Source organism: Hylobates moloch, unplaced genomic scaffold, assembly GCF_009828535.3.
Source record: "Hylobates moloch isolate HMO894 unplaced genomic scaffold, HMol_V3 SCAFFOLD_10, whole genome shotgun sequence".
Taxonomy (NCBI): Eukaryota; Metazoa; Chordata; class Mammalia; order Primates; family Hylobatidae; genus Hylobates; species Hylobates moloch.
Window position 1 is genome coordinate 94,041,757 of NW_026652285.1, and position 11,600 is coordinate 94,053,356.

The following is an 11,600-nucleotide window of genomic DNA, read 5'->3' on the forward strand; positions in this document are numbered from 1 at the left end:
CAGTTTCCTTCATTGAAGTGGCCTTAATTCATGTCCTAACTTGCTGGGTATTTGGGGCAAGACCCCTCCCCTCTCTGGGCTTCCCTTGCCTCATGCGTAATATTGAAAGGCAGGCGTCAGCAGCTGCGGATACAACCTTATTATAAAGCCCATCACGTCGGAATGGGAAAGCCGCAGTTGCCTGGGTTAAAGACAGAGGTGGGGTCTGAGCCCTGAGGGGATCCTGGGGGGCAGGCAGCAGTGTGAAAGGGCACCTGTGGCCTCCACAGTCCCCATTCGATCTCCCAAAGACATGCCTGGCCCAAGCCAGCCCTAAGCTCTCATGCTGCCCTAGCTGCCTCCCCTCCAGGCTGCAGGGCCTCAGGCAGGCAAACGCAGTTTTCTCCAGCAGAGAGTGGCACAACAGCTCTGCCACACTGCAGAGCCATGACCTGTGACACAGGAGGCTGGGACGGAGGTGCTGGTACATCTGAGGAATGTGCAGAATCTGAATGGGTCATCAAAAGGTGAACTGGGATCCAGAGGACCACAGGGGTTACCCACAGGAACAGGGCCTGCCTAAGTGGCCTCCCTGGGCATGGGGGGGCCGTGTGAAATGAACATTTATCTGACGCCAATGGGTGAGGGGATTTCCAGGGAGCTGGGGTCTCACTTTATATTTAACTCGAGGCCATCTGCTTTCCACTTGCCAAATATTCTTAAATATTCAGAGCAGATATGTGCTGCTCCCCAAGGGTAGAAGGGGAGGAGGGGGTGCTAGGAGGGGGCGGGGCCTCCGTTCCCAGGGACAGAGCCACCAGCTGGACCAGCAGCCCCAGGAATCGCCTCTTTGGTGCAGGATGAATGGTTTAGTTCTCTAGGCAGGCACCTGCCTCTGGCTTCCCCCGTGAGGGTGAAACATGCAGTGCTCACCGGTCTAGCCCGAGCTGAGAACTGTGGCTCCTCTTGCACACAGGGAGCTGCAAGGGGCCATTCTGTCTTCCAGGGCAGCCACAGAGTCTCTGACCAAACTCTAGGGACAGATCCCTACCTCCATACAAGAAACTGTCCCCAGCAGATCAAGGGTTGAAAGATTTTCCAAACCCCTCCCTCTACCTCCCCCAGGATCTCACAGTTTCCTTGAGGCAATATTTAGCTTCCTAGACAAATACTAAGCTTTAAGGGAGAAAAAAAAATTAAAAGGTGTCCTTTTCTCAACAATTGACCCCAAGTGAACAAGCATTGTCCACCCCAGTGGACTTGCTGTCAAAAATTATCATGCAGAACAAACTGTCAATACTTCGCAGTCGTTCATACAATGAGCCTGTGTTTAGCAACACTCGGCTTCGTTTTATTATTGCGTTTTATGAAGTTGCCAAGACAACTGAGGCCAAGTAACAGAACCTTGACTTTATGCGCCATGAAAATTTAATAAAGAATTTTTAAAGGCTTTTAAGAGGCAGGAGCTGCAGTCTCTTAAAGGCAGAGCTCAGCACAGAGTGGAGAGGGCTGGAGCACGTGGGGCCTCTCACCAGACCTCCAGGAGCCTCCGCTGTCAGGGGCGTGGAGGCGGGCAGACGTATTTCCTGGCATCCGTCTTGTTTCCGCACGTCAAGACCCTTCCTTTTCTCGACAGACATGTATTAAGACACTTCCCAGGTGCCAAGTCCCGCACCCGGCTCTTTACATACATTATGACGTGATCCCCACTATCTAGGCAAGGAGCAGGGATCAGACAGGTAAAGTCACCGGCCCGTGGTCATTTAGGGAGAGCGCGGCAGACAGACCAAAGTGCATATGAAGGTCTGACTGCAAAGCCCTTGCTTTTCCAGGACAGTTCACGGCCTCCTCTGGGATTCTCGGCCCTCGCTTTCCCCATTCTGATGCGAGAGGTTCTGAAGGGAAAATATCCCTGTGGTCTGTGAGGGGACTGGGGGAGCAGACAGTGTTCTGTGGCCCAAGACTGGGTCCTGGTTGGAATCTTAGCAAACACCTTCATGTTGGAAGAAATGTTTCCCGTGAGCCTCTTGGTGAGCACAAGACGCTACCGCAGGGCTGCAAAGAGCCCCTTCCACTCCGCTCTCTAAATAACACTCGCAAGCCAATCACCAGAAATGAGAAAAACATCGTAATTGTGCCATTTTCTACCAAAGCTCAACGGTGCTCTGGGTGTGTGTGCGTGTGCATGTGTGCGTGCGCATGCGTGTGCGTGTGTGCATCGTGTGCGTGTGTGCATCGTGTGCGTGTGTGTGGTGTGTGCGCACATGCATGTGCGTGTGTGTGCATCGTGTGTGTGCATGTGTGTGCGTGTGCGTGCGTGTGTGTGTATAAGCATCATGCTGCGTGGTTTTTCCAGTTATATAAAAATCAAGACTTTTGGCTGCTAGAGATAAAGGTAATTGAAGCCATGGCCTATTCCGCAGAGCTCCTTCGTCTCCAGGAACAGAAAAAAATTTAGACTTATTTTGTGAGGGAGAAATTCATATGCCGAATGGGAAAATTTCTCTCACATTCATCGAACCAAATGGGAGATTGGCAAAAGTATCCATCAAGGCGAGGTGGATTTCAGGTTAATACACACGGTGGTGAATGATCTCTCCGTGTGAGGAGGACAGCTGTCTCGGCCACGGGGAATGCCAGCTCCCTGCCGGGACAGCCATAATTTCTGAGCTTTCAGGGAAGACGCTCGTGTGCTGGCCAATGCAAGCCCAATTCTCAATTATAGGGCCAAAGAGTAGAGGACATTAGTCAAGAAATGGGAAAAAAATTAAGCTATTCTGGAGGGACACTCTGCCAATCACAAGGCACATTCCGGGTGTCAGAGGAGCAGCAGGAATCATTTCTCAGCCTATGAATGTCTTTAAATATGTGGGAATGAAGGGGAGGTGGGGGAGGGCAGGAGGAGCTGACCACTGCGGTTTCATCTGTCTTGATGGATAACATTATTCAAGAAAGAGCTTTTACCTTCATCCCTTCACACTTTGTAGGAAGCCAGTAGCCAGGCTGAAGATAACGCTACGTTTGAGCAGCGCCTTGGTTTACAAAACACTTTCACATTGATGACATTTTCTGTGATCTCGTCTTATGCTCCCAAAGATCAAGTGAGACAGGACTTGCCACTCTCACTAAGTGGCTGGGAGACCTGGAGCCCTTCCTGGGGTGCTCGGCAGGAGAACAGATCAGACAGCCTCAAGCTAAGTCCCCAGAACTGAGTGGAGCAAACACCCAGCCTCTGCGGGACGTGGGTTTCCACACCTGCAAAATGGGATGTTTTGGGGAGTGTCGAGGCACCGTGCAAAACCAAGGAAGTGCCGAGGAAGGAGTGTGGGATCTGGAGCCAGCCGGGGGCCTCAGGTGGATCCTGGCTCTGCACTTCATCAGCACGAAACCTCGAGACCTCGGTCAGTCACTAAGCCTCCTGGAAGCCAGTTCCCCGCCCCCAGGAAAACAGAGTGCCAGTGATCCTCATCCTTCGCGGGGTTGGATGGATCTAGAAGTGCTTTGTAAACTGTGAAGGATTGAGCATGTGCTGATAAAATCACGTAGGAAAGGGCCTGGGGTCTAGAAAGGCATGGAACACCATTTCAAGTGTCTGAGCTCCTATCCTCCCACTCCGTTCCCCTGACTGCCTACATGCACATCCGGAGGACCTGCTGGGAACTCAACAACCCCACACAAACTCAGGGCAATGCAGAATTGAAAGGAGGCTGGCTAGCCGGCTGGAGGGGTGTTGGTGAGGACCGTCCAGCCTGGCGTCCTGTCTGTGAGATTGAATGGGAGGGGGTGCCCATGGGTACGCAGCCCAGGCCTGGCCACAAAGGGCCGTGGAGAGACACCTAGAGTCAGAGGAGCTATTATCTGTTTACGGACACAGGACAGCTGCCGTGTCCCAGGGAGCCAACAAGGCAGCCGGGAATGTAGAGGTGTTCAGCGGATCGGCTTGGCGAGATTTAAAATCTGTGTTTCTTAAAGGCACCCGCAGGCGAAGCGGAGAACAAGCGTGGTAACACTGTCCCCTCTCCCGGGGTCTGCTGAACGTTCCTATTCACAGCAAGCACCTGCTGGCCCCTGCTCTGTGCCAACATGGACCCAGCACATGCCTGACCCTGCAGGAACTCACAGCTGGGTGGGAACCAATGCTGTGGTCCCACAGTGTGTGTGACAAGACAGGAAATTTCCAGTTCTTGGAAGCAGATGGAAGGAACCGCTCACTCTGTTTGGGGGATTGCAGCGGGGACACTGGAAGTGAACCTTGAGAGTCTGTTTGCCACTGGGCAGAGGAAGGCCATTCCAGGCAGAGAGGCCAGCAACACAAGGGTGGTGGGAAATAGCACATCCTCCTCCTGTCTCATGACAAGAGATACAAACAGTCCTGGGAGCAGGGGTGGGACAGGGGCTCAGGGAGGCTGCAGAGCCAGGTCCTGAGGTGGGGGGTCAGGTGTGGGCCTTAGGATGGAAAGAAAGGAAGGGCGCCGTTGAGGGCTGCTTTCAATAGGTGACTGGATTTCAGCTCTGTGGCTCTCCAAGTTCCTTCCAGACTGATGGAGATGGAGGGTAGAGTGGAGGCGTGAGAGGCAGGGAGGCAGTGGAAGCCCAGGCGAGAGACCGTGTCTGAGTTTGGGGGAGTGGACAGAGGCCGGGAGGAGAAGTAAGAGGAATCCAGGTGGTTCGTTTTAGGGATGGACACTCCTCTCTCCTGGAGGCCCTGCCTCTGCCCACTGGGAGGGGTCTGTTGGGACCAGCACTTGCTAACAGCTGCACTGAATCCAGCGGATCTTTATAGGTATAAACACCTGTTGCAGGCTCCATTTTGGCCAGGCCGTGAGGAGAAAGCTGCTGCCCCTAACAACAGAAACGCTGAGCCTGTCCCCCTAGGAGGTTGGAAGGAAGGGAGCAGCAGGCAGGATCAGCAAGGCAGGAGCAAGGAGGCTGCCCTGGGGCACACCCAAAGAAAGGGTGGGTGGGCCCAGTTCTGTGGGTCTGCCCTGTTCTCTTGATGCTTCCCTCCCCAGATTGGTCCCACTAACTTGTCATACTTGGATGTGAACCCCCCAAACTGAGCACAGGCTGAGCCTGATCTTCTTACCTGTTCATTCCAAGCCCTCCGGAGTGCCCAGCTCTCCAGGAACTCAGCCAGCAGACTAGGGAGAGGACTGTGTGTGCATTGAGGGTGGGGAGAGACAGGCGTCAGTAGGAGCGGGAGGGGGCAGGAGAGAGGGAGGGAGAAGACGGTGGAGATGGATCCTGAGGGCCCTTGCAGGGATGGGGCTTATCCTGCAGCAAAGCACAGGGGCTGCCCAGCTATGTGTGCAGTGCCTCTGGGCCGGCCGGACTCCCGGCTCTGCTTCCTGTCCTCTTGGAGGAAGGAACCATCTGCTTTTGCTATCGTTTCAATTACATCCAATAAAACGAGTGGCCGATTACCAAAGGGGTAAACACAGTGGGGCTTCTTATTAGGAATGGAGGAGGCGGGGTGAGTCAGCTATCACTCATTCTGACAATGGAGCAGACTCAAAATGCTTTCGGTTGAACTGAAAAGGGCCAATCTGTCACGACTGGCCTCTCATAAAACCACAGCCTCGCTTCCCTAACAATCCGCAGGGAGGCTCTGTGCCCTGCAGGTGGGTGGGGCTATCGGGGCCTTGTCTGCAGGGGAGGGGGCTGCTCCTGGGATAGAGGGGCCATGGTGGGCGGAGCAGCCCGCCTCCAGATGATGGCATGGGGTGGGAGAGGCCCTCACCGGGAGAGCTGATGTTTTCATATCACCCCAAAGTGGCTGGAATTCAACCTCTTGATTTTATTTCTCAAAATATTCAATGTGCTTGGTTGGTTTTAGACCTGAACATTGCACTCCACTTCGGCAAGCGAGTACTTTCTGAAGACCAACTTCAAGAAATGGTGTCACGTGAGAGCTTTGTTAAGACTTCTGGTGGCTCCCAGCTGACGACAAGTGTGCCCAGACGTGCTTACTCTGGTCTTTCTCTGGGAAATCCATTTGTTCTGCCAAAGGGGACTGGGAGAACTGCATGGGGGCTTCAAACATTGTTTCCCACACTGGACCATTTAGGAGCCCTGACTGCCTTGTCCCATGCCACCACACCATGACAGACCCCAGGCAGCCCCAAGCGGGGTAGAGCTGCAGGGTCTTTACTTGGAGCTGAATTCATGCTCACCCAGGGACAAGGAGCCAAAGACAGATACACCTGGACCAAGTCCTGACTATGTGGCCTCCTGGGCCTTCCTTTCCTCATCTGAAAGGGGAGCAGCGGTACAGACCTGCCCTAGTACCTGGGGAACGGAGCCGATAACACCTCCACAGCGCCCCATGTAGAGGACACTCGACACCTCAGGAGGCACATCCTGCCAGTGCCACCTTCCCACCTGGCCTGCCTTCTGCTTGGGAAAATAAAGTGATTGCACAAGTCTGCTGTCACTCACTGAACACCCTAGAGTGGGCTCTGCAGGGCTCAGTTCCATGGCCCCTCTCGGCTGGGGAAGGGCAGCGGCCTTTGGGCTCTGCTAGCAGCAGGGAAGGGGCGCTGCGCAGCAGCCACACTGTGGGGGAATCAGGTTTTCCTCTTTGAGAGGGTGAACTCCTGGCAGGAAGGAGCTCCAGGCAGGGATGAACAGAGCAGCCCCCGCTCTGAAATCGCTTGCCAACAATTGGAGACATCTTGGATTAACAATCTTGTCTTTGGGTTTAAAAATACTCTGGGGAGGGCAGATTCAAGTAACTTGTTTCCACAGATGCTTTTGAGTACCTGTTACGAACCAGGTCGACTGCTCTTATCCGTTTGGGTCAGGAGTCAGGACAGGATGGTGGAAGGAAGGAGGAGAAAGCCACAGGAGCTTGTTTGGGATGCACCTCTGCCTCCCAGGACCCTCCCTTGCCATGCACTACGAGCATTTTCTGAGTCCTACAGTGCACCACACCAGGCACAGTACTAGCGCCTCAAATACTTTCCTCCACCTCACTTGGAGCACGATGACTGACTCTTCCCAGGGTCCTCAGCATCCTTTAAAGGGATCCTCCAGGAAAGGGCCACATTAGCCCCAAATCCAACCACACTCTGGAGAGCTTGGCTTTGCCAGGTCCTGTCTGCCTGTCTTCAATAGGCCCTGGACCTTGGCATGCCCAAGGCTGTTTCCAAAATGCCACCTTCTGCTGTCTGTGAGGCGTTTCCTCTGAGAGGGGGGCTACCTGGGGATACAGATGGAGACAAGGAAAGGGTCTCATGGAAGACAGCGTGAGCTCCCCTGACCCTGGCACCAGGTCTGACATACACTACTCCTCTTGCTCTGGTTCTTATCCATGTCTGATTTCCTTCCCTCACCCAGGGCTCCCAGCACAGTGCTGGGCATGTAGGGACCCCTGGCAGTGCTTGTTGTGGACACACTGGCCACGTGACCAGCACCTCACCTATGCAGGGGTCCGCTCAGACCATCTGGTCAGGGAGGCCAAAGATGGGATTCCTGCTTTGGGGTCACAGTCAAACAAAATCAAACAAAATGACCTCCGAGGCTTCTGCCAGCTCTGAGGCTCCAGGAGTTTTAGTTATTTCTTAATTAATTATTTCTTAATTAATAACAAACCAAACATTGCAGCAACAGGCAAGCTAATGAACTAAATGAGGTTAATCTGTTCACTACACCCATGTAGCACATGGCTGCGATGGGAGATTTGCAGACGCCTACTTGATACTTCCACTTCCTTCTCTCCGAACGGGCAGCAGGAAATAAACACGATGTTCTCAGGCTTTTCCCGGTGGGCGCGTGGAGGCCCCGGCAGCAGATCCTAACACTCGGCTTCCTCTCCACAGCTCCGGGCCTTGGGATCGATTGTGTCCCGTGCCCCAAACACAACAGATTTGCCCCAGTTGGTGCTTCCTGTGAGCCCAGAATAGAAGGTGCCATCTGTCATGTTTTAGATGTCATATGTCCGATGACTGATGACTCGAAAACAGGGTGTATCACCAGGAGGTGAGAGGAGGAAGGCAGGTGAGAACCAGCCAGCCTGGTGAAGCACAGCTCAGCCGCACACAGAGACAGTTCGTGGGGACCTCAGCTGGGCCCCTCGGCAGCCTGCCTGCCATTCCTCTGCAGGCAGAATGCCTGGGGTGCTCCAGCCCTGAAAGTCGCTCTCGTCTTCCGTCTTCCGGGAGGACAGAGTGGCCCTCAGGACAGGGTATGTCTGGGATGGGAGAGCTTATTGGCGCAGCTGGTGCGGGGTAGGGGGTTGTCCCCTGCTGGCTGGGCCGAGGGGGAGGGCTCCTGGGGAGGGCCACGGTGTGGGGGCCGGCCCCCCGACGGGACGCCCCGGCCACACACCAGGCGTTTTTCATCCAGCAGGGACAGGTGGTACTCGCAAAGGTCGATCAGCGAGGCCACCTGCTCATGAAGTGGCAGCATCTTGAACTTCCTCTGAGCCAGGAAAAAGCAAGCTTCTACGAAGGCCTGCAGACACATCCCTGTGAACAAAGAGACTGGATGAGGGGGTGCACACAGCTGCCCTGCGCTGCCCTGGGAAGGCCCATCTCCAGCCACAAGGATATCAGCAAGAGCTAGCCCCGCTCCCCACCACCGTCTCCGTTCCAGAAAATCCTAACAGGGCTAACTCACTCACAGAGTGCCCACCACGCCCACCAGGCACTAGCTGGGCATTTTACGGCCATGTGCAGACCCAATCCCTCACACAGCCCTGTGAAGGAAGTTCGGTTAACCCTGTTTTGCAGATGAGGAACTTGAGTCTCAGAGACACGGAGGAACCTGGGGAAAGTTATAGAAGATTTAAACCTAGCTCAAAGCCTTGTAAAATGTCCACAATGAAATGCCCCCATTAAAACCCAGCTCCTGGCCGAGCGCAGTGGCTCACGCCTATAATCCCAGCACTTTGGGAGGCCGAGGTGCGTGGATCATTTGAGGTCAGGAGTTCGAGACCAGCCTGGCCAACATGGAGAAACCTCATCTCTACTAAAATTACAAAAATTAACTGGGCATGGTGGCATTTGCCTGTAATCCCAGCTACTCAGGAGGCTAAGGCAGGAGAATCATTTGAACCTGGGAGGCAGAGGTTGCAGTGAGCTGAGGTCGGGTGACGGAGAGAGACTCCATCTCAGAAAACAAAAACAAAAAAACCCAGCTTCTTAACTTTTATAATCAGGGAACAAGGTTATGAAGATATGAAGATAAACACGGTTTGACAGCAAAGTTCTATCTGATAACAGAGATGCTGGTTACATGGGTGTGTGCATTTGTCAAAACTCAAATTGTGCCTTAAGGCTCATGCATTTTGCTGTCTGTTAATTTTACCCGCCAAAGTAAAATAAACCCAACTGTCATTTCTCTGGCCCAAACTATATTCTGGAAAGAATAAATAGTCATCCCTACAACACCCCTGGAATGTTCTTCCCTGGTTTTTGTCTTATAAGCATCTACTTATCTTTGGGACCTGAGCTCAAAATCACTGATTCGGTAAAACCTTCCCTGATCCCCAGATTAGACCCGGCCCCTGGTACAGGATTCCTGCACTTCTCTTTGCAGCACCGGCTGTGGCTTGCTCTGTGTCTGTCTGTTTGTGTGGTCTCCATCCTCCTCTCTGGACTGTGCGCTTCCCATGCTGCCCAGAGGTCCTCAGTATAGATGAATGAGTGAATGAATGAATGGGTGCATTGACGCTAGGTGCTTTACCGACAGGGCCACTAATTCTCACAATACCTTTATAAGGTAAATATTATTATGCCCCATCTTACAGATTAAGAAACTGATGGCAGGGTGTGGTGGCTCACACCTGTAATCCTAGCACTTTGGGAGGCCGAGGTGGGCGGATCACAAGGTCAGGAGATGGAGACCATCCTGGCCAATATGGTGAAACCCCATCTGTACTAAAAATACCAAAACTAGCTGGGTGTGGTGGTGCGTGCCTGTAGTCCCAGCTACTCAGGAGGCTGATGCAGGGGAAACGCTTGAACCAGGAAGTTGCAGTGAGCCAAGATTTCGCCACTGCACTCCAGCCTGGCGACAGACAGAGCAAGACTCCGTCTCAAAAAAAAAAAAAAAAGAAAAAAAAAAAAAAAAAGAAAAAAAGAAACTGATAGAGAGGTTAAGTGACTTCCCTAAGGTCACATAGCCAGGGAAGAGTAGCCTGGAAATTCAAACTGACTCCCAAGTTTTTTAACTAAGTTGCTAAAAACGTAGTTAAAAGTTTCAACTGCCTGAAAAGGTCTTAGTCTTCCCAATGTCCAAGTAAAACTGGAAACCTGGGATCTAAACCTATAGGAGTCCCTGGGCTCTTTGGGAAAGGTGACAGTAAGGCTGGACTGAACACCACGTGCCATTTTAGATTAGGCTGGTGTCGACTCTGAAATCCACACCTTCCTGGTGACTGTGCATTATTTACCTGCTTCTGGCACTGGGGGCAGAAGCCTGGCCTAGGGTTTGTAGATCCCAGGTTACGTACAGACCCTGGGATCCCAGAGCTATTCTTGCCTTGGGAACTTGAGCTGGGCAAAGAAGTTGTGTTTTGCCTCCCTTATAGTCCATCAAAGCTCTTCGGCTTGGGTTCTTTTGACTCCAGGCATCCTACAAGGCAGCTGCTCTGTTTGATCCTGATATGAGGAGTTGATAAAATGGGTTTTACATCAGGGTTGCTTTTAATGTAAACAGCGGCCTGGGATGGGCAAAGACACAGGGGAGTGGGAGCCTCGGTCTGACTCAAGAGACAGATGTTTCCTAATCACCAACTCTGGTCCAGGCTTCTCATAGGGCGGGCGTGTGCCCGTGCAAGTGTGTGCATCTGGTGTGTGTGAGATGGTCGGGTGGGAGGGTTAGATACACACAGAGTGAGAAGATTAGGATCTAAAGCCAGAGAAACCCAGTCCCAGCCCCCTACTTCCCAACGGTGAGATCTAAACAGCGCCACTCAAAGTGTGGCCGAATGACAGTGCCAAGCCCATGAACTGTGTGTCCCTGGTCCCTGACAAGATAAGGCGCTTGGGCCAGAATGTTAATCAAGGTCCTCATCAATCACATTGTTTAGTGCTGTTGACAGTATTTAGTATAATAGCACGTCTTCCTCTACAAAGGAAGCAGCGTGCTGTCTACATTCTGGCTCAGGCGTCTTGTCCACAACTGTGACAGTCTGTGGGTTGCAACTTTGAGTAACTTTGCTCTGCAAAGCCCTTCCCAGCTGTAATGCACACTCCAATCACCAGCTTGTTCAAATGCGAATCCTGGGGTGGGGCCCAAGGCACTGAATTTCTAGCAAGCTTCCTGGTGGTGCTGATGCCACACTTCAAATGGCAAGGATCCAGCCACTCACTGCATCTCTTTACTCAACAAATGTCAGTTTCGTTCCCTTAGTTGAAGGTAGAATGTGATTAGAGCTATAATGCATAGAAAACATACAATGAGAACCAATTTGGAAAAAAAAAAGCACGGCAACATCATCTAGAAGACATTCTAAAACGAGAAGTGGGATCTCACTGTGCTGGCTTGGCTTTCTTTCTGCTTGTCTGCATTTTGTGATTTTCTACAGTAAACACGGATGCAATTTAAACATCTGCAGTGGGAAATTCTGGTGTGTGGAAAGAGATGATGTAGGGGGAGATGCTTTTAATTATGAA

General features: G+C 52.5%; 1 protein-coding gene across 10 annotated transcripts in view; it reads right to left on the bottom strand.

Annotated features, from left to right (window-relative positions):
* Nucleotides 1-1,152: 1,152 nt before the first annotated feature.
* Nucleotides 1,153-11,600, bottom strand: part of TTLL11 (tubulin tyrosine ligase like 11) — a 272,492-nt gene continuing 262,044 nt past the window's right edge. For 5 of the 10 annotated variants that reach the window (XM_032165042.2, XM_058446119.1, XM_058446117.1 and 2 more), the window contains one exon: nucleotides 1,154-8,447. In XM_032165042.2, the coding sequence (XP_032020933.1) occupies nucleotides 8,155-8,447 (293 nt within the window). In that variant the 3' untranslated portion in view covers nucleotides 1,154-8,154. Of the gene's footprint in view, nucleotides 8,448-11,600 lie in introns of all 10 variants that reach the window. The other 5 variants (XM_058446115.1, XM_058446121.1, XM_032165041.2 and 2 more) reach the window with 3 other exon arrangements.